Here is a 23672-nt window from a genome sequence, read left to right on the forward strand (position 1 = left end):
TTAGTTTCAGGGCAAAGTTAGTTTTTTACCTAGGTACTCAACAAGGAAAATTCGTTACTCAGCAGACATTCGTTGACTGCATGCAGTGTGCTAGACCAGTAGTGTCTGTATCCTCCAAATGTACTACACCAGAACCTCTGTTAACAAGCCCTGCAGAGATTCGCATAGATTTGAAAGTTTGAGAGCCACTCTTTTAGTAATGTCAGTTTGTCTGGGTTAACACTGCATTTCTCTGAGAATGGCATCTCTTCTTTTAGAGTTAAGATATTTTAAATTTGAGGTTCATTCTTTTTTGAGGTGAAAATATAAAGTTATGCTTCTTTTTATTTCTCAGTTTCCTTGATATTTCATGAAGATTGTACCATTGTGACTGAAGTTGGAGCATTGTTTTGTCTTCTGTTATTTGATGAAGTATCAAGAATGGATATGTGGTGAGCTATAAGAGTTTTAAATGAATTTTGCTCTGAAATATCTAAGGTTTCTGATGCAGTCTTGCAGCAATACATGGAAATTTCTGACTTAGGAAGCTTATGCTTTCCATGGTAGATATATGTGGTATGATATTTGGTTTGAGTAAGCAGTATTAAAAAGCACATTGGCTCAAAAAGTCACCCAGAACTTTACTTTTGAACATCACTAAGTACAAAATTTAATAATTACTATAGTAAATTCTATCCTAAATGCATTTTTAAGTATATACTCTCAATTTTGTGTTTTTTGTTCTTGAATATTTAATTTTAAAAACCTTGGGGAAGATGTTTAGGATGGTACCATCTGATTAACACTGATCTTGAGCAGGATTACTGGGAGGGAGACATGGAGGCCACCTGCCAGGATAGCACTTGCATCGTCTGAGTCATTTCTTATATGGACTTCTTAAAGAAAAGCACTGTTTGCTCTTTATAAGTAGGTTGGGGAGGGCGCCGTGTTGTAACTGGACTGAATGACAGAATCAGGTGCAGCTCTGCATCTGAGCGTCGGTCGAGGAGGGGAAGCGGGTCTTGTTTGTTCAGCATGACGACGATCCACTCAGTTGTCTCTTTGCTTTTCTGTTTCTGCTGTGAAATAGGTCTGATAGTCCTTCCTGCACACCATCTTCACCATCAGTCTTCAGTCTGCCTGTTTCAGTTTCTAGAAGGTAAAAAATTTCTTCCTTCGATTTTCTCGAAGGTAAAATACTGGTACTGAAAGGGAAATAAGAATCTGTGGTTTGTTAAAGTTTCACCTAGCTTTTCCTCACATGCCTTGTAGCGCTTTCACATCTCCTTCGTAAGGGGGGCTTCTGAGGGCTCAGTAGGTGTGCATCCCCCGTCACCAGATATTTGGTTTGATGCTGTTCACGACTACAGAAAGCTTGAGAGAACCGCACAGTGAACACTCACGTACCCTGCAGTCTATAGTCAGCAACTGTTAAGATGTAGGTCTTGCTTCCTTCCTCCCTCTCTCCCGCTCTCTCAATACATTTATCTATTTTTATGTGATCTTTTCCCCAACCAGCTTAAAGATAAGTTTCAGACATAATCTTACTTCCCTCCCAATTATTCCAACGTATACCTCCTTAAATTAAGATGTTATCTTATATAACCACTGTATCATGAATGGTCACATTTAAGAAAATCAAAAGTAATTCTGTAATTTGATCCAGTTTCTCTAATTATATCCAAAATATCCTTCATGGATTTTTTTTTTTAAAGCAAGATCCAATCAGGTCATGAATTACATTTGGTATTCATCTTTCTTTAGACTTTTTAAAAAGTAAATTTTTTTTTATGGAAGTGTACACAAAGTTTACAAATCACAAATTTTTCCAGATAAATACATGCATGTATCTAGCACACAGATTAAGGTACAAAATATTACTAGCATGCCGGAAACCACGTTCATGCTTCTTCCTTACCTTCCAGGGCCCACAAAGGTAATTCTGCTTTCATTTCTGTTATTATACATTGTTCTTGCACTTTATAAGGTATATTCTTCTCTCCGGCTTCTTTCGTTCCACTTGGGGAGATGTGTCTGCGTCACGTCGTGAAGCACTATTGGGTTTGTTTCCACTTCTGTGTGAGAGTATACAGCTGTGTAGTTTACATTCTACCACTGATGGACACTGGGTTGTTTTCTGTTTGGGGCTACTGTGAATAAATGACTGCTAAGAATATTCTTGAACATATACGGATCAGAGGGTATTTACACGTTTAGCTTTAGTAGGTGCTCCTAAACAGTATTCCAGAGTGGTGCACTGGAAGCACCAGAGTGATTCACCTCCCAGCTCCAGTGTAGCAGTCCCTGCCGTTCTACACCACATATATTAATACAACGTTCGGATCCCCACCAGGCACATCCATCATTCACCTTTGATTTCCCTATCTCAGACCTTGCGTTAACCATTCCTCTGAGGAGTCCTGGTTACTCCTAAGGAAAATTCCAATTTTTAAAATTTGTCTTTTCTTAAATTATGCAGTCTCATTTGTATATAGAGTCCTACCTTGGCCTCTTTTATTGAGATGCTTGAAGTGAAGAAGCACACTAAAGTTTCTCTTAGAAATCCTACTCAAGGGTGTTTACCTGACATTAGTTACAAATATGTGAATATTAGCAAAATCTTCTTTAACATTTGAGATGCTAGACATTGCTGTACTGCTAAACACTGTGAAATTAACTTTAAGAGATGCTGCTATTGAATATTTCTTAGATCTAAAAATATTTCTAGGTTCTCTTGGTAACACAGAGTCATTGAGTTTATTGATGATGCCACTGTGTTCTCAAGCGAAAATAGTTAAGCTGTGATTCTGTCCCTTATTGACTGCTGTGAGCACAGGCAATTCATTTGCCCTCTGTAAGTCCCATTTTGATCATGTGTAAAATGGGTATCATACTGCCATGCCAGGTAACTGAGTAAAAGGTAACATGCGTTGTTAGCACACAGTAGACATTGGTGTTTCAGTTGAACACCATGTGTGTGTCGTTCACTGTAGCCACGGGCCTTGATTTCAGGGGGTGTCAGTTCCCTCTGCAAACACCTCTAATACAACAAGGACTGTGGTAAATTCTCAGGGAATTGTTCAATCAAGTGTCTTGGGAAGTTTGGAGGAGGGCAGAAGGATAAAGCATGACAACTGCTCCAAATCGGGACCATGAGAGAGATCTTCGTGTTATTGTAAAGTGGGAGGTGTAGAACTGACTCTCCTTTGTGGCTCACCATTTTGAGTAGCATTTAAGAATTTAAAAGTTTGTGATTATTTTTATTCCCTTTCTTCAGGTATCATCTACCAGTGCATGTAGTTGGCCACCATGCCGTGAGTCCTTACTCCGTGGTTTTGCCGTTATCTGCTGACTCTTTGGCCTTGAAGCCGGTATCAGATATGCTGAGGATGGCTTGGAACCTGTCGTGGTATCACGGGAGTGACAATGTGTTGAAGCAAGTGAACTCCGAATCTGAAATCCAGGAGTAAGTGTGACACATGTAGAAAAGCATTCACATTTAATTAATTTAATTAGGCCTTATTTTTCCTTTAGATCAAGTAGCTTTTTTGCTTATGGTCATCTGCTTTTTCACTGAAGATAATAATTTTTACTTTGTTTTATAGGTTGTATATATTTATTACTTTTAAAAAACTATCACACAAAGGAATTTCAACACATTGTTCTCTACTGTTTTAGAGATTGTATAAAGTTGGGTTAGTTAGTAGATTAATTCACTAGGAAAAGTGCTCTGGGTTAGTGTAAAAGCTTAATAAGTCTGTGTGCATTTGTCATCATTACTGTGATGGTGATGACTTCTAAATATATTGAAAATTAGTGTTTTCTTTTGCATGAAAATTATTTTATATTTCTCCAAGCAGGAAAATGTCAATATAAATGTCCTCAAGCTACTGTAAAACCCTAATATTGACAGATACACACCAGATTTTCTTTTGGCCATGAGTCACCCTTTAATTAAAAGGAAACAAAGATAAAATAGAATTTGGGGGAGCTAGTTTAAAAATAATTGTTAGCTTTTATTTAAATAGCTTCTATTGCTCTTTGTTTAGATTTTTAGATACACTGAAGTTATCCACCGAGGACACCCTTACTCTGAAGATGACCCACACACCTAGTGGACTCAAGGACTGTCTCTGCTCCATCGTTCAGGCCGCAGGCCACAGGGAAGTGAGGGCTGCCCTCACAAGGATGAGTTTTTATCTCCTAAATGACAGACTGTCTTTCAAGGGCGGCACTGGCCCCTGTGGGGTTACCCTGAAGTCCTTGTCTTGGCACACCACACTAAACAGGTCAGTGTCAGCTCCAGGTGCCGGGCCAGAGACCTGGGCTGGATTGTATTTGGGTTCCTTTCCATACATTTAAGATAAGAGCATGTGTTCTTATTGTCGGTATCGTGAGAGAGAAATGTGATTTTAGAAAGAAAAACTTAAGGATTTTTAATTATCTGTAATGCATATCCTTTCCAATGAGTCAGCTCTTCACATGAATTGGCTGAAGTACTGGAGTTTCAGCTTTAGCATCATTCCTTCCAAAGAAATCCCAGGGCTGATCTCCTTCAGAATGAACTGGTTGGATCTCCTTGCAGTCCAAGGGACTCTCAAGAGTCTTCTCCAACACCACAGTTCAAAAGCATCAGTTCTTCGGTGCTCAGCCTTCTTCACAGTCCAACTCTCACATCCATACATGACCACAGGAAAAACCATAGCCTTGACTAGATGGACCTTTGTTGGCAAAGTAATGTCTCTGCTTTTGAACATGCTATCTAGGTTGGTCATAACCTTCCTTCCAAGGAGTAAGCGTCTTTTAATTTCATGGTTGCAGTCACCATCTGCAGTGATTTTGGAGCCCAAAAAAATAAAGTCTGCCACTGTTTCCACTGTTTCCCCATCTATTTCCCATGAAGTGATGGGACCAGATGCCATGATCTTCGTTTTCTGAATGTTGAGCTTTAAGCCAACTTTTTCACTCTCCACTTTCACTTTCATCAAGAGGCTTTTGAGTTCCTCTTCACTTTCTGCCATAAGGGTGGTGTTATCTGCATATCTGAGGTTATTGATATTTCTCCCGGCAATCTTGATTCCAGCTTGTGCTTCTTCCAGTCCAGCGTTTCTCATGATGTACTCTGCATATAAGTTAAATAAGCAGGGTGACAATATACAGCCTTGACGTACTCCTTTTCCTATTTGGAACCAGTCTATTGTTCCATGTCCAGTTCTAACTGTTGCTTCCTGACCTGCATACACATTTCTCAAGAGGCAGATCAAGACTCTGATGCTGGGAGGGATTGGGGGCAGGAGGAGAAGGGGACGACAGGATGAGATGGCTGGATGGCGTCACTGACTCGATGGACGTGAGTCTGGGTGAACTCCAGGAGTTGGTGATGGACAGAGAGGCCTGGCGTGCTGCAATTCATGGGGTCGCAGAGGGTCGGACACGACTGAGCGACTGAACTGAACTGAACTGACTGAATGCATATCTTAGAACAGCAAAAGAGAAAATTTGAACATAATTACTGCAGTTTGGAGTTACAAATAAATTGTTATAATTTTTTATAGATATTAAAGTTATTCTATTTTTAGGTCCTATCATAGGAAATCTTAGTTTATCTTACAAAAGTAAGTGATTAGGATAATATGGGGTAAACAAACTGAATGCTTATCCTGTCCATATTATAAATGAGCTGAGATATCAGGGAATTGATTAAAGCCTTAGTAACCCTGGCTGTTTTATTTGCTTTTGCCTTTGTTTTGTTCTTAATTATCTCATTGATATTTTTACTCTGAATTTCATGAAGTTGATAACCATGTGGAGGTCCTTTGATAGTTATTGGAAAACCCTGGCCTGTAAATTTAACATGTTTAACTGGTAGCAGATGGCTGCATTTGAAACAAGACTGATAAACAGCTGTCGCCAGCAATTTTACATTTCAGTCTTCATATGACTTTAGTATAAAATGTATAACTTTCTGTTAAACAGAAAGTGTGCAGTTTTCAAAATGCAAGGTTTATATGCATTTCTAAAACGTGGGTGCTCGTTTAGTGTAGCTCTCACAATTTGGATATCTAATTCGCCTTTTCCAGTGGTGTGCTGGAGCCAGCTAGGACCACCTTGTTAGGGAGCTGTTGGTTAAATTATCTGAATTTCTGCAAGTTAGTTGTTAAACACAACCACTCTTAAAAATTATATTTTGTAAACTTATAGTCAAATTATATGAAAGATAAAGGTAACAATTATGCAAAGTTATCACTTCCTAATTATTTTACAACATTTCAATGTTATCTGTGTTCTCGAAGCTGTTTATATGGATCTGCCTGTGTGATGGGAACGCTGTGTAAAGGTGAGCTGCAGGCCTCCCCCGACAGCTGGATGGTCCCGTGGTGGACGGCAGGCAGACACGGCAGGGTATTTACACTGTAGAAATCGGCAAGCACAGCAAGTCAGCCTCCGCCTCACTGCTTAGCCACTTGTTAAATACTTAACTGCCACTTATTTTGAAGAACTAGAAACCATGGTTATGGTTTTCTTTTATCGTAGGTTTTTACAAGTTCTTCCTGCTTGCACTGAAGATGAGAAGCTGTTAATAGATATCATACATTTTCTCAGTAAGTTATTGAAGGAACAAAGGAAAAATGTACCCGTAGAACTTCTAAACTGGCTTCTAGAAGTACTTCTTAGACAAGTAAGTGCTGTTAAGGAATTTGAGTTTTAGGTTTGACAGATGATGTATTTTATAAAGATTATTAACACTGTGTATGGAAATACGGACAAGTATAATTTTACACAGCTCGTGTTTAGCAAAGTAGTCCTGCTGCTGTAATCGATAGCTTTTAGCAATATGCCTTCCTAACATGACTGAGTTTAAGTTAGAAGTCTATGGACTAAATGGGGCCTTCAGTCTTGGTGTTTAACAAAACCTGATCTCTTTGTGAACTTTCAGCTTGCAACCATATTTTTCAGTGAGGTTCTTAGAGCGGGGAAGTTCAGATAGGCCTGTGAAGAGGCAGGGAGCCAAGCCTGGAGGCAGAGGGACAATGCTGGTGAGGTTGGAAAGAATGAGTCACGCTGTTCAGGCTTTAATGTAAGTTTAGTGTAGTATTTACCCTTCCAGCCCCCACTGCTCTCTACTTTTTGTAGATGAATGTGTTTTAAGAAACCTGCCAAGAATCCAGGAAGCTAGCTTGCTTTTTATAGCTGGTCTACGTGTTTTATCTTTACAGATACTGTAGGGATTTACTTAACCTACTAAAGACAAACCTTTGCACAATCATGAAAAAAACACAGTAAAATTAGGAAAAAGGGCCTAAACTGAAACAGAAGATAGTAGACCTTATAAAACAAAAATGTTTCATTATATGTTAATGCATTGCAAAGCTCATTTAAAGACTTGATTCTCTGTAAAAATGCAAGGTGCTCATATAATGTAAGTTAGAAATTCTAATTGAGAATGCTTTTATTATTTTTTTTTAATTTATTTATTTTAATTAGAGGCTAATTACTTTACAATATTGTATTGGTTTTGCCATACATCCACATGAATCTGCCACAGGTGTCCACGTGTTCCCAATCCTGAATCCCCCTCCCACCTCCCTCCCCATGCCATTCCTCTGGGTCATCCCAGTGCACCAGCCCCAAGCATCCTGTATCCTGCATCAAACCTGGACTGGCAATTCATGTCTTATATGATATTATACATGTTTCAATGCCATTCTCCCAGATCATCTCCCCGCCTCCCACAGAGTCCAAAAGACTGTTCTATACATCTGTGTCTCTTTTGCTATCTCGCATACAGGGTTATCATTAACATCTTTCTAAATTCCATATATATGCGTTAGTGTACTGTATTGGTGTTTTTCTTTCTGGCTTACTTCACTCTGAATAATAGGCTCCAGTTTCATCCACCTCGGTAGAACTGATTCAAATGAATTCTTTTTAATGGCTGAGTAATACTCCATTGTGTATATGTGAGAATGCTTTTAAAAGTAGTTATAAATTTAAAAGATATGTATATGAATGTTTATGCATGTAAACCTTGTTTAGATGTGTATTGTTTTCTGCTTACTGTGCTTGGTATAAAGGAGGACCGTTTGTTCACAGCTGCATCCCACATTTGCCATAGTGCCTTGCACATAGTGAGCTCTCAGTTCAGTTCAGTTCAGTCGCTCAGTCGTGTCCAACTCTTTGCGACCCCATGGACTGCAGCATGCCAGGCCTGCCTGTCTATCATCAACTCCTGGAGCTTATTCAAACTCATGTCATTGAGTCAGTGATGCCATCCAGCCATCTCATCCTCTGTCATCCCCTTCTCCTGCCTTCAGTCTTTTCCAGCATCAGGGTCTTTTCAGATCTTTGCATCAGGTGGCCAAAGTATTGGAGTTTCAGCTTCAGCATCAGTCCTTCCAATGAATATTCAGGACTGATTTCTTTTAGAATGAACTGGTTTGTTCTCCTTGCAGTCCAAGGGACTCTCAAGAGTCTTCTCCAACACCACAGTTCAAAAGCATCAATTCTTTGGCACTCAGTTTTCTTTATGGTCCAACTCTCACATCCATACATGACCACTGGAAAAACCATAGCTTTGACTAGATGGATCTTTGTTGGCAAAGTAATGTCTCTGCTTTTTAATATTCAGAATGGTTGTCTGAAGAGGCCTTACAAATAGCTGTGAAAAGAAGAGAAGTGAAAGGCAAAGGAGAAAAGGAAAGATATACTTATTTTGAGTGCAGATTTCCAAAGAATAGCAAGTAGAGATAAGAAAGCTTTCCTCAGCTATCAATGCAAAGAAATAGAGGAAAACAATAGAATGGGAAAGACTAGAGATCTCAAGAAAATTAGAGATACCAATGGAACATTTCATGCAAAGATGGGCACAATAAAGGACAGAAATGGTCGAACCTAACGGAAGCAGAAGATGAGAAGAAGAAGATGAGAGATAAGAAGAGGTGGCAAGAATACACAGAAGAACTATACAAAGAAGACCTTCATGACCCAGATAATCACAATGATGTGATCACTCACCTAGAGCCAGACATTCTGGAATGCACAGTGAGCTTTCAGTAAACACTTATTAACTCACTAGTAAACATGTGATATTAATATTAAGGAAGCTGTGTAGTTAATTATAAGAAACACACATTACCCTCATTTCAAAAGATGTTACAATATAACATAAATGGAAACTGTGGGCTGTATTACGAATTTAAGTATATTCACAGAATAACGACTCCTAGAACTATAATATCTGGAGACAATTACAAATTGCAGAGACACGTGTATATGTGTTTCTGTTGAGTTTGTTTTAAATAGATAACCCTTATTTTGAATGATACAAAGATATTTACATGATTGGAGCTCTTTTGTTTCCTTTTCTATGAATTGTCCCTTGATGCCCTTGTTAAGTTTTGCCCCACAATTGGGTTTTTGGTCTCTTCTAGCATATGTGTGCTCACACACACACACTCTCCCCCTTTCTCTTTCATTTTTGGTAACAGAAGAGCCCTTTATAAATTAGATTAGCCCTTTATCTGTGATATGGGTTACAAATTTTTTTTTTTCCATTAGTCTTCTGACCTTACTGTATTTTGGAGTTATTTTCCTATTTTAGCCACACCTTTTATCTCCTAGCTTTTGTTAGTTGTTTCTACTTTTCATCTTTTATTATACTTAAACTGTGCTCCATGATCATAATTTCTACTTTTAGGCGTAGTCTACAGGCGTGTGTGTGGTATGTATATATATGTATGTGAGAGAGTGAGAGAGAAAAATCTGACCTCTCACCCCTTGACCATTACTACCCCAGGCTGAGCCATCTAGTATAAAGATATGGTAAACTGAGAAAAATACTTACAATATAAATGAGAGACACAGTACGTGAACTGTGAAATTCCAGATGTTCAAGCTGGATTTAGAAAAGGCAGAGGAACCAGAGATCAAATTGCCAACATCCATTGGATCATTGAAAAAGCAAGAGAGTTCCAGAAAAATACCTCCTTCTGCTTTGTTGAGTATACCAAAGCCTTTGACTTTGTGGACCACAACAAACTCTGAAAAATTCTGAAAGAGATGGGCATACAAGACCCCCTGACCTGCCTCCTGAGAAACCTATATGCAGGTCAGGAAGCAACAGTTAGAACTAGACATGGAACAACAGACTGGTTCCAAATTGGGAAAAGAGTACGTCAAGACTGTATATTGTCACCCTGCTTATTTAACTTCTATGCAGAGTACATTATGAGAAATGCTGGGCTGGATGAAGCACAAGCTGGAATCAAGATTTCTGGGAGAAATATCAATAACCTCAGATATGCAGATGACACCACCCTTATGGCAGAAAGTGAAGAGGAACTAAAAAGCCTCTTGATGAAAGTGAAAGAGGAGAGTGAAAAAGTTGGCTTAAAGCTCAACATTCAGAAAACTAAGATCATGACATCTGGTCCCATCCCTTCATGGCAAATAGATATGGAAATAGTGGAAACAGTGGCAGACTATTTTTTTGGGCTCCAAAATCACTGCCAATGGTGACTGCAGCCATGAAATTAAAAGATGCTTGCTCCTTGGAAGAAAAGTTGTGACCAACCTAGATAGCATATTCAAAAGCAGAGACATTACTTTGCCAACAAAGGTCCATCTAGTCAAGGCTATGGTTTTTCCTGTGGTCATGTATGGATGTGAGAATTGGACTCTAAAGAAAGCTGAGTGCCAGAGTTGATGCTTTTGAACTGTGGTGTTGGAGAAGACTCTTGAGTGTCCCTTGGACTGCAAGGAGATCCAACCAGTCCATCCTAAAGGAGATCAGTCCTGAGTGTTCATTGGAAGCACTGATGTTGAAGCTGCAACTCCAATATTTTGGCCACCTGATATGAAGGGTTGACTCATTGGAAAAGACCCAGATGCTGGGAACAGTTGAAGGCAGGAGGAGAAGGGGACAACAGAGGATGAGATGGCTGGATGGCATCACTGACTGAATGGATACAAATTTGAGTAAACTCTGGGAGTTGGCAATGAACAGGGAGGCCTGTCATGCTGCAGTCCATGGGGTCACAGAGTCAGACATGACTGAGCGACTGAACTGAACTGAATGAGAGACAGCATGCTAATTTCCCTGAATTATAATTTTTGAGTTCTTAATAAGATAATTGTCCTTCCAGAGTACATAGACTTATTGTTCAAAGTTTACTCTTCTATTATTTTCTCAAGGATGATTTTGAACTACTGAATTTGCTTTTATTTTCTCTTAACCTTTACTTGCTAAAAAATTAAGGAAGCATTTAGAGGCGATTTTTTCCTGAATATTTTTAATAAAGCAAACAGGAAAACCTAATGTCATAGTTCTTTTAACTTTTTTTTTTCTAATTTTATTTTATTTTTAAACTTTACATAATTGTATTAGTTTTGCCAAATATCAAAATGAATCCGCCACAGGTATACATGTGTTCCCCATCCCGAACCCTCCTCCCTCCTCCCTCCCCATACCATCCCTCTGGGCCGTCCCAGTGCACCAGCCCCAAGCATCCAGCATCGTGCATCGAACCTGGACTGGCAACTCGTTTCCTACATGATATTTTACATGTTTCATTGCCATTCTCCCAAATCTTCCCACCCTCTCCCTCTCCCACAGAGTCCATAAGACTTTTAAGCCTACTTTAATATTTTAGAGATTCAGATCAGATCAGATCAGTTGCTCAGTCGTGTCCGACTCTTTGCGACCCCATGAATCGCAGCACGCCAGGCCTCCCTGTCCATCACCAACTCCCGGAGTTCACTGAGACTCACGTCCATCGAGTCAGTGATGCCATCCAGCCATCTCATCCTCTGTCGTCCCCTTCTCTTGTCCCCAATCCCTCCCAGCATCAGAGTCTTTTCCAATGAGTCAACTCTTCGCATGAGGTGGCCAAAGTACTGGAGTTTCAGCTTTAGCATCATTCCTTCCAAAGAAATCCCAGGGCTGATCTCCTTCAGAATGAACTGGTTGGATCTCCTTGCAGTCCAAGGGACTCTCAAGAATCTTCTCCAACACCACAGTTCAAAAGCATCAATTCTTTGGCACTCAGCCTTCTTCACAGTCCAACTCTCACATCCATACATGACCACAGGAAAAACCATAGCCTTGACTAGACGAACCTTTGTTGGCAAAGTAATGTCTCTGCTTTTGAACATGCTATCTAGGTTGGTCATAACTTTTCTTCCAAGGAGTAAGCGTCTTTTAATTTCATGGCTGCAGTCACCATCTGCAGTGATTTTGGAGCCCAGAAAAATAAAGTCTGACACCGTTTCCACTGTTTCCCCATCTATTTCCCATGAAGTGGTGGGACCGGATGCCATGATCTTCATTTTCTGAATGCTGAGCTTTAAGCCAACTTTTTCACTCTCCACTTTCACTTTCATCAAGAGGCTTTTGAGTTCCTCTTCACTTTCTGCCATAAGGGTGGTGTCATCTGCATATCTGAGGTTATTGATATTTCTCCCGGCAATCTTGATTCCAGTTTGTGTTTCTTACAGTCCAGGGTTTCTCATGATGTACTCTGCATATAAGTTTAGAGATCAGATATTATTAAAATAATTTCTATAAAGCTTTTCCTCTGAGTTTTTTCATAACTTGATTTTTGATCTATATACTTTTTTATAACTTCATAATATTTTTGCTCATTTTAAGAAAAGAATAACCTTTAAAACAATCTCCTTCTTTTGTTAGAGTTCTTGTACACTGGGAGTTGTGGTGGCTTTGGTTTGTGAAAATAGCAGATATATACTGGGCTTTAGTTTTAGAATCTTTTCTTGAAAAGCTGTACAATAGTTGAATGTTTGTAAATAAGGCTGTAAATAGTATATAACAGTAGAAAAATTAAAATATATTTACCTAAATTGTGCAAGTATAGTCAATTAAAACTTTATATTTCAATCATTATGAATTTTATAGTATGTCATTAGTACTGATATATATTCCATAATTTATTCATAGTTTTTAAAATGGAATTTCTTCAGAGTTGTAAATGATGGTACTGTAATGTTAATGCAGTTTTAGAAAAGGATTTTTGGTATTTGTTTGACTTTGTATGGTATTAAAGCTGCTTTAGAAAGCTTTTTATCTTGTCTTATATATTATCATCCCTGGTGTTATAAATAATAATAATACTTTTAAACATGAGCAAAGTAACTTAAGGAGAATTTACTCTCTAATATCATGCTACAAGAGTTAAATTATTAAGTGTTATGTTAAATTATTAAGTCTTAGTTTCTCCAGAACATGATTAACAACAAAAAAACCCCAACATTTTAGGGGAACAACATATAGCTTTAGAGAGTAAATACATGTTTTACAAACTTCATTTTTTAGAGTCCAAATCCACTGTTGGACCTGCTGGTTCTGACGGAGTCCCAGACACGAGAGGAAACAGATGATGTCCGCACTGCGGTCAGGCAGCAGCTCCAGAAAGAGCTGATTGCTCTCTTTAGTACCTTGCTGCTCAGTTTTGAGGCTGTTACTGACAGGTACCATTGGGATCGTTGGAGGTTTGGGGACATTTATGTAGAACCTAGTTTTCTTTTGATTTCCAAAGAGTCTTTTCACTTGTTTCAAATTAAGAGGAGGAAAGATTTCAGTAAAAATCAGTTGTTGTGGTCTGTTTTTATATCAGTCCTGATTGTAATTTCACACACACACACGCGCACTATTTTGTTGTCTCTTGGCTTAGTTCTTGGGGCTTTCCTGGTGGCTGAGATGGTAAAGAAGCCGTCTGCAATGCAGGAGACCCGGGTTTGATTCTTGGAGATCCAGGAAGATCTGGAGAAGAGAATGGCAACCCACTCTAGTCTTCTTGTCTGGAGAATTCCATGGACAGAGGAGCCTGGCGGGCTATAGTCCACGGGGTTGCAAAGAGTTGGACACACACACACACAAAAGAGTTGGACACGATTAAGGGATTAACACTTTGACTTTTACTTAGGTCTTAGTTCTCTCTTACTTTTCTACACATCTGACTGAACAGTCATACCCATTTCTATGACTTTACAACTTTTTGCACTGATGATTTTCAAATGTATGTCCATAGCTCTGACTTAAAAATTTTACATTCATAATTTTAACCATAATTTTAAATTCATAATTTTAATTTTAAAGTATACAATTAAGTGGGTTTTGATATATATCCAGTGTGCAACTATCACTGGTTAATTCCAGAACATTTTCATTACCTCCAGAGCAGTCTGTCCCCATTCACCCTTACCCAGACCCCTGGTAGCCATTAATTAATCTTCTTTCTCTATGAATTTGTGTATTCTGGACATTTCATATAACTGGAGTCAGACAATACGTGACCTTTTCATTTAGCATCATGTTTCCAAGGTCTGTGCACGTTGTAGCAGATGACAGTGACTAAATGATAGTCCATGGACGGATATGCCATGTTCTGCTTATCTGTTCACCTGCTGGTAGACACTGAGTCCTCCTTTCACTGTGGTGAATTGTGGTGTTAGGAACATTCATCTGCAAATTTCCATGTGAATATATGTTTTCAGTTCTTGAGTGTATATCTAGGAGTAGAATTGTGGGTTCATGTGGTAATTCTGTGTTAACTTTCAGTTGCATTATCAGTTGTCAATACTGATACCCACTTATGCATTTTTCAGTGTAATTGTTACCTGTATTTTACATTATATATTCTGGATGGTATATTCACTATGTTTTCCTTGGAAAGACTTGTTTTAAGAGGGAGTATTTTATGCCGTTTCGACTAGTTCCTACTTTTCTGATACAGTGAATTGTTAGTAACCCTCTACCACCAGTAAGAAAGCCCATTAAACCCATTACATTTGTTCTGTGGTTGAATTTTTTCCCTTCTTCACATACACAGGAAATGCTTGGAGCTTTTTTACGTTTTCCAAACACAGCTGGCCCTGAAACTACTCCAGTGTCTGAGAGTCACGGATGCTCCTCACTTCTATGGCCTACCGTCCCTTGAGAGGACCTTGCGGGGGATGGCCCACCTCACGGCGTGTCCGGGGTGGAGCGCACACTCTCCTCTGACAAAGCCACTCGACATTTGTGGGAAATACTTGTCAGGTCTCCTCGAAGTAAGTAAAAATAGCCACTGACTGTAAATAGCAATAGTACAACCCTAGATCATGGCTATTCACGGTTTATTGATCACTCAGTGTGTGCCAGGCACAGTATGAAGTGCACTGTGGGTGCTACTGTATTTAATGTAGATTATTACTGTTTATGTTGTTGTTGGTCAGTCGCTCAGTTCTGTCTGACTCTCTGCGACCCCATGAATTGCAGCTTGCCAAGCTTCCCTGACCTTCACTATCTCCTCGAGTATTATTTATGGCTCATCATGATTAAATGTTTTAATGATTTTTATTAGCAAATGTGTAAGTAAGGTTACTTTTATGAATAAACTCATTTTTAAGAAAAGTAAGGCTTACACTTAGTTAAGCCCCTTTATTTGGGTAACTTGTTTATTTGTGTTTATTAATACTTTTGTAAGTCATACTTCAGGTGATATTATCTAGGATTTGTTTCCAAAAGTACATCTTACTTTTTAAAAAAAGTTCAAAATTTTAAATACTCCCAGCTGTCCTATAAAATTTAATGTGACTATAATGTAAAATTTGTTACAGTCACTTTAACAAAATATTTTTTGAGTAATTATACATATTGAAAGGGAGCAAAGTGTCAGTGTATTAAGTAGTTATTTCATATTCATGGAGTGGGAAACAGCAACCCATTCCAGTATTCTAGCCTGAAAAATTCCATGGTCAGAGGAGCCTGGTGGGCTACAGTCATGGAGTCACAGAGAGTTGGACATGACTAAGCATACACACACACACACACACCCATATTTAAAGGTGTCTGTGGTCAGAAATATATGAAAGTTTAGAACAGATATCTTAAGTAAATACTTACCGTAATGTTTTTTAAAAAGTCAACTCCTCCAATGCTTTTAATATAATTCAGTCTACAAGTATTCATTGGAAGGACTGATGCTGAAGCTGAAACTCCAATCCTTTGGCCACCTGATGCGAAGAACTGACTCTTTTGAAAAGACCCTGATGCTGGGAAGGGTTGAAGGCAGGAGGAGAAGGGGATGACAGAGGTTGAGATGGTTGGATGGCATCACCGACTCGATGGACATGAGTTTGAGTAAACTCTGGGAGGTGGCGATGGACAGGGAGGCCTGGCATGCTGCATTCCATGAGGTTGAAAGGAGTCAGACACGACTGAGTGACTGAACTGAACTGACTTACAAGTATCTAATTTATAGCTTTATTTATAATGCAATGTATAAATACTCCATTTATCAACCTTTTGGAACACATCGCCTCTATGAGGTGATTCTGTCAGTTTCAAATCAGGGATAGGTGAGGACCTGCTATAGCAGTAACTGAAGAAATATTTTGCTGTTTATATTTAGAAACCATCAGAAGTGCTTTTTGTTTGTAAAAGCTGTGTAAGAGGAGAGACTTCAGATGACGCCTGTGTTTCAAACACCTGAAATTAAAATGAGCTTTCTATGTTATTGAAGAACAAAAAGGTTTAGTTCTAGGTAAGAAGTCAAGGCAAAAAGAAAATAATATCATTCTAAGCTCAGTTGTATTTGCGGTAGTGAAAATCAGCACAGCTAAGGAATAGATTAAAAGTATGATCCTTGTTTTTTGAAAACCTTAATAACAAAGCTTTGGAATAAACAGAGGAATGTGTTTTATCTTCATGTCAATATAGCATCTTGGGAAGAATACCTTTGCCTTAAATGACAGGACAATAATACATATTTAATCTTATTTGGGTTCTTCTGCTTGCTTAACTAGCTAAACAGGTCTCTTTATTTTACTACTGACTAAATTGATTGGGGGCAGGAGGAGGAGAAGGGGATGACAGAGGATGAGATGGCTGGATGGCATCACTGACTCGATGGACGTGAGTCTGGGTGAACTCCGGGAGTTGGTGATGGACAGGGAGGCCTGGCGTGCTGCAATTCATGGGGTCACAAAGAGTTGGACACGACTGAGTGACTGAACTGAACTGAAATTGATATTTTAGAAACTAAAATAATGCTTATGTGAATGGACATTGAAACAAAGTCATTGTTGATCCAAATGATTTGCTTAATTAAAGCTGATTCCTTTTCAGATGGGAAATACAATTCATTATTAGATATTTTGTTTCTGCATAGTGAAATTTGAACGCGAGTATTTGCCTCTTGTGGTTGGGAAATGAGGCTTTTAGACTAAGCATGATTCATTATGATATGTGAATAAATATGATAATTAAATCCTTAAAAATTATATATGAAATGCAATTCTGGGTATCTGACAATAAGTCAAGTTGAAAGGAGATAACCATCAAAGTTCTTAACTTGTCCATCATAAGCCAAAACTAAAACCACGATAATATAGCTGTCTCCAGTGAAGTAAGAAATGATTTCAGATTTCTTACTTCTAAAAATAGCCCCTTAAAATATTAAGCTTTTAATTATGGAAAATCTTAAACATACACATATGCAGAAAGAATAGTCATGTAGCAGTTACCTATAGCTTATTATCCCCTGTAAGATGGTAGGTGTTGCGAGAGGGCATCAGATGGCAGACACACTGAAACCATAATCACAGAAAACTAGCCAATCTGATCACACGGACCACAGCCTTGTCTAACTCAATGAAACGAAGCCTTGCCATGTGGGGCCACCCAAGACAGATGGGTCATGGTGGAAAGGTCTGACAGAATGTAGTCCGCTGGACAAGGGAATCGCAAACCACTTCATTATTCTTGCCATGAGAACCCCATGAACCGTATGAAAAGGCAAAACAATAGGACACTGAAAGATGAACTCCCCAGGTCAGTAGGTGCCCAATATGCTACTGGAGATCAGTGGAAAAATAACTCCAGAAAGAATGACGAGATGGAGCCAGAGCAAAAATAATAACCAGTTGTGGATGTGACTGGTGATAGAAGCAAGGTCCAATGCTGTAAAGAGCAATATTGCATAGGAACCTGGAATGTCAGGTCCATGAATCAAGGCAAGTTGGAAGTGCTCAAACAAGAGATGGCAAGAGTGAATGTCGACATTCTAGGAATCAGCGAACTGAAATGGACTGGAATGGGTGAATTTAACTCAGATGACCATTATATCTACTACTACAGGCAGGAATCCCTCAGAAGAAATGGAGTAGCCATCATGGTCAACAAAAGAGTCCGAAATGCAGTACTTGGATGCAACCTCAAAAACGACGGAATGATCTCTGTTCGTTTCCAAGGCAAACCATTCAATATCACAGTAATCCAAGTCTATGCCCCAACCAGTAACGCTGAAGAAGCTGAAGTTGAATGGTTCTGTGAAGACCTACAAGACCTTTTAGAACTAACACCCAAAAAGATGTCCTTTTCATTATAGGGGACTGGAATGCAGAAGTAGGAAGTCAAGAAACACCTGCAATAACAGGCAAATTTGGCCTTGAAATACGGAATGAAGCAGGGCAAAGGCTGATAGAGTTTTGCCAAGAGAATGCCCTGGTCATAGCAAACACCCTCTTCCAACAACACAAGAGAAGACTCTACACATGGACATCACCAGATGTCAACACCGAAATCAGATTTATTATATTCTTTGCAGCCAAAGATGGAGAAGCTCTATACAGTCAACAAAAAAAAGACCAGGAGCTGACTGTGGCTCAGATCATGAACTCCTTACTGCCAAATTCTGACTTAAATTGAAAAAAGGAGGGAAAACCACTAGACCATTCAGGTATGACCTAAATCAAATTCCTTATGATTATACAGTGAAAGTGAGAAATAGATTTAAGGGCCTAGATCTGATAGACAGAGTGCCTGATGAACTATGGACAGAGGAGGTTCGTGACATTGTACAGGAGACGGGGATCAAGACCATCCCCAAGAAAAAGAAATGCAAAGCAGCAAAATGGCTGTCTGAGGAGGCCTTACAAATAGCTGTGAAAAGAAGAGAAGTGAAAAGGAAAGATATTCCCATTTGAATGCAGATTTCCAAAGAATAGCAAGGGGAGATAAGAAAGCCTTCCTCAGTGATCAATGCAAAGAAATAGAGGAAAACGACAGGATGGGAAAGACTAGAGATCTCTTCAAGAAAATCAGAGATACCAAAGGAACATTTCATGCCAAGATGGGCTTGATAAAGGACAAGAATGGTATGGACCTAACAGAAGCAGAAGATATTAAGAAGAGGTGGCAAGAATACACAGAAGAACTGTACACAAAAGAGCTTCACAACCCAGATAATCATGATGGTGTGATCACTCCCCTAGAGCCAGACATCCTGGCATGTGAAGTCAAGTGGGCCTTAGAAAGCATCACTATGAACAAAATTAGTGGAGGTGATGGAATTCCAGTTGAGCTATTTCAAATCCTGAAAGATGATGCTGTGAAAGTGCTGCAGTCAATATGCCAGCAAATTTGGAAAACTCAGCAGTGGCCACAGAACTGGAAAAGGTCCGTTTTCATTCCAATCCCAAAGAAAGGCAATGCCAAAGAATGCTCAAACTATTGCACAATTGCACTCATCTCACACGCTAGTAAAGTAATGCTCAAAATTCTCCAAGCCAGGCTTCAGCAATATGTGAACCGTGAACTTCCAGATGTTGAAGCTGGTTTTGGAAAAGGCAGAGGGACCAGAGATCAAATTGTCAACATCTGCTGGATCTTAAAAAAAGCAAGAGAGTTCCAGAAAAACATCTGTTTCTGCTTTATTGACTATCAAAGGCTTTGACTGTGTGGATCACAATAAACTGTGGAGAATTCTGAAAGAGATGGGAATACCAGAGCACCTGACCTACCTCTTGAGAAACCTATAGGCAGGTCAGGAAGCAACAGTTAGAACTGGACATGGAACAACAGACTGGTTCCAAATAGGAAAAGGAGTATGTCAAGGCTGTATATTGTCACCCTGCTTATTTACCTTATATGCAGAGTACATCATGAGAAACGCTGGGCTGGAAGAAGCGCAAGCTGGAATCAAGATTGCTGGGAGAAATATCAATAACCTCAGATATGCAGATGACACCACCCTTATGGCAGAAAGTGAGGAGGAACTAAAAAGCCTCTTGATGAAAGTGAAAATGGAGAGTGAAAAAGTTGGCTTAAAGCTCAACATTCAGAAAACTAAGATCATGACATCTGGTCCCATCACTTCATGGGAAATAGATGGGGAAACAGAGAAAACAGTGTCAGACTTTATTTTTTGGGGCTCCAAAATCACTGCAGATGGTGATTGCCTTTCTTTGGGATTGGAATGAAAACTGAAATTAAAAGACGCTTACTCCTGGGAAGGAAAGTTATGACCAACCTAGATAGCATATTAAAAAACAGAGATATTACTTTGCCAATAAAAGTCCGTCTAGTCAAGGCTATGGTTTTTCCAGTGGTCATGTATGGATGTAAGAGTTGGACTGTGAAGAAAGCTGAGTGCAGAATTGACGCTTTTGAACTGTGGAGTTGGAGAAGACTCTTGAGAGTCCCTTGGACTGCAAGGAGGTCCAACCAGTCCATCCTAAAGGAGATCAGTCCTGGGTGTTCATTGGAAGGACTGATGCTAAAGCTGAAACTCCAATACTTTGGCTACCTCATGCGAAGAGTTGACTTACTGGAAAAGACCCTGATGCTGGGAGGGAGGAGAAGGGGCCGACAGAGGATGAGATCGCTGGATGGTATCATTGACTTGATGGATGTGAGTTTGAGTGAACTCCAGGAGTTGGTGATGGACAGGGAGGCCTGGCATGCTGCAGTTCATAGGGTTGCAAAGAGTAGGAAATGACTGAGAGACTGAACTGAACTGAACTGCTTATCCCCTGGCCAGACCTATGTCATTTTCAGACACACTATATAATTATTTGGTTTATGGAAATTCTAATTTAAGTCAGAATCCCCAAGTTATCTTACAAATAAATTGCTTTTGTTAAATAAGCTGTACCTAACATGATTTATATTTATACTCTTTTTTTTTTTTTAAACTAATCTTTGTTGCATGAGCTAAAAAAAATCCAAACTAAAAAGTAGAAAGCATTGAGTTCTTGGGTGGATGAATTGAAAATCTTTCTGTTGTATTTGATAACAATTGGTTTTGACTGCTTTGACTTACAAGTGTTTCCTTTGTAATATATTGGCACCTAAAAATAGTTAGCATTCTTTTTTTGTGTGTGTGTACGGTAATGTGAGTTTCCACGTTACTCTTTCCATACATCTCACCCTCTCCTCTTCTCTCCCCATGTACATAAGTCTGTCTCTGTTCGTTTCTCCATTGCTGCCGTATAAATAAATTCTTCAGTATAATTTTCCTAGATTCCGTGTATAGAATACAATACTTATCTTTCTCTTTCTGACTTACTCCACTAAGTATAATAGACTCTGGGTTCATGCCCCTCATTAGAACTGACTCAAATGCATTAATTTTTTATAGCTGAATAATATTCCATTGTGTATATGTACCACAACTTCAATCCATTCCTCTGTTGATGGACATCTAGGTTGCTTCCATGTTCTAGCTATTGTAAATAGTGCTGCAATGAAATGGGATACATGTGTCTTTTTCAATTTTGGTGTCCTCAGGGTATCTTCCTAGGAGTAGGCTTGCTTGGTCATATGGTGATTTTATTCCTAGTTTTTTAAGGCATCTCCATACTTCCTTCCATAGTGGCTGTATCAGTTTACATTCCCACCAATAGTGCAAGTGTTCCCTTTTCTCCACTCCCTCTCCAGCATTTATTGTTTGCAGACTTTTTGATGATGGCCATTCTGACTGGAGTGATGTGTTATCTCATTGTAGTTTTGACTTGTATTTCTTTAATAGTGAGTGATGTTGAGCATCTTTTCATGTGTTTGTTAGCCATCTGTATGTCTTCTATGGAGAAACGTCTGTTTAGGTCTTTTTCTCACTTTTTGATTGTGGTGTTTGTTTTTCTGGTATTGAGTTGTATGAGCTGCTTGTGTATTTTGGAAATTGATCCTTTCTCCAGTTGTTTCATTTGCTATTATTTTCTCCCATTCTGGGGGTTGTCTTTTCACCTTGCTTATAGTTTCCTTTGCTGTGCAAAAGCTTTTAAGTTTAATCAGGTCCCACTTGTTTACTTTTGTTTTAATTTCCATTACTCTAGGAGGTGAGTCATAGAGGATCTTGCTTTGATTTATGTCATCGAGTGTTCTGCCCATGTTTTTCTCTAAGAGTTTTATAGTTTCTGGTCTTAGGTTTTGGTCTTTAATCCAGTTTGAGTTTATCTTTGTGTATGGTGTTAGGAAGTGTTCTAATTTCATTCTTTTACATGTGGCTGTCCAGTTTTCCCAGCACCATTTATTGAACAGGATGTCTTTGCCCCATTGTATATTCTTGCCTCCTTTGTTAAAAATAAGGTACCATAGGTGCATGGGTTTATCTCTGGGCTTTCTCTCTTGTTCCATTGGTTTATATTTCTGTTTTGTGCCAGTACTGTAGTCTTGATGACTGTAGCTTTGTAATATAATCTGAAGTCAGGAGGGTTGATTCCTCCAGATTCATTCTTTCTCAAGACTGCTTTGGCTATTGGGGGTCTCTTGTGTTTCCATATGAATTGTGAAATTTTTTCATTCTAGCATTCTTTTTTAAATTAAAATTTTGTGAATTGTGATCTTCTGTCACTTTGAATTTTTTTTTTGTTATTGTTTTTTGCTTGAATTGAAAGCTGTGAGGATTGTTATTCAGTGTCAGCAAATACTTATTGAACCCCTATGTGGGGGACATTATAGGATTTACACAGACATGTTTCAGAAGAGTCTATAACATATTTTAAAGGATTTTCTAAATCTGATGGAAGGACTTTTTCCTCAAACGGCTGTCTCCTAACTCCCTGTGTTCATTCTGGTTCAGCTTCTCAGACAAAGGTTTGTTGTTGTTCAGTCATTAAGTCATGTTCAACTTTTTGTGACTCCATGGACTGCAGCCCGCCAGGCTCCTCTGTCTTCCACTATCTCCTGGAGTTTGTTCAGATTCATGTCCATTGAGTTGGTGATGCCATCCAACAATCTCATCCTCTGTCGTCCCCTTCTCCTTTTGCTTCAGTCTCTCCCAGCATCAGGATCTTTTCCAATGAGTCAGCTCTTCGACTCAGGTGTCTAACGTGTTGGAGCTTCAATATCAGTCCTTCCAATGACTATTCAGGATTGATTTCCTTTAGGCTTGACTGGGGTGATCTTGCAATCCAAGGGACTCTCAAGAGTCTTCTCCAACACCATAGTTCAAAAGCATCAGTTCTTCGGCACTCAATCTTCTTTATGATCTAATTCTCACATTAGTACATAATTATTAGAAAAACCACAGCTTTGACTATACGGACCTTTGCCCAGAAAAGGGCAGATATCTTCAAATAAGAAACATTTCTTCTGTTGTTATTGATGGGAATGTGTTAAATCTCTTGGATATGTGGGAGATAAAAAGCTGACAGCCAATGATTTAAATAATTAATACATATTTAGATATGGAATAGAAATCTAAGATGGCTTATCAATGGAGAAACTGTTTACATTTGAACCATAATTCTAGAAACCTAGCCTAACTCTGGTGGTTAGTAAGAGTTAGTAAGAGTATAGCTAGCAAATGTCTTAAGTATACTTTTCAACAAGGTATTTATAAACTGGACCCTTACTTCAAAAGGATATTATAATACTTGAAATATGTTATGAGCATAGTTTAAATCACAGAATC

At 38.9% G+C, this 23672-nt stretch overlaps 1 protein-coding gene across 3 annotated transcripts in view; it reads left to right on the forward strand.

The window, feature by feature from the left end:
- The window catches only part of RTTN (rotatin), a 121473-nt gene that overhangs the window by 45429 nt on the left and 52372 nt on the right, over positions 1-23672 (forward strand). For all 3 annotated transcript variants that reach the window (XR_009733208.1, XM_061399551.1, XM_061399552.1), the window contains exons 22-28: positions 335-431; positions 1070-1138; positions 3257-3445; positions 4029-4268; positions 6514-6658; positions 13310-13464; positions 14826-15045. Coding sequence is in view for 2 of the 3 variants with exons in the window: in XM_061399551.1 (XP_061255535.1) it covers positions 335-431; positions 1070-1138; positions 3257-3445; positions 4029-4268; positions 6514-6658; positions 13310-13464; positions 14826-15045 (1115 nt within the window). In the remaining variant the exon portion in view is untranslated. The remainder of the gene's footprint in view (positions 1-334; positions 432-1069; positions 1139-3256; positions 3446-4028; positions 4269-6513; positions 6659-13309; positions 13465-14825; positions 15046-23672) is intronic.

The sequence above is a fragment of the Bos javanicus genome, chromosome 24, assembly GCF_032452875.1.
Source record: "Bos javanicus breed banteng chromosome 24, ARS-OSU_banteng_1.0, whole genome shotgun sequence".
Classification (NCBI taxonomy): Eukaryota; Metazoa; Chordata; class Mammalia; order Artiodactyla; family Bovidae; genus Bos; species Bos javanicus.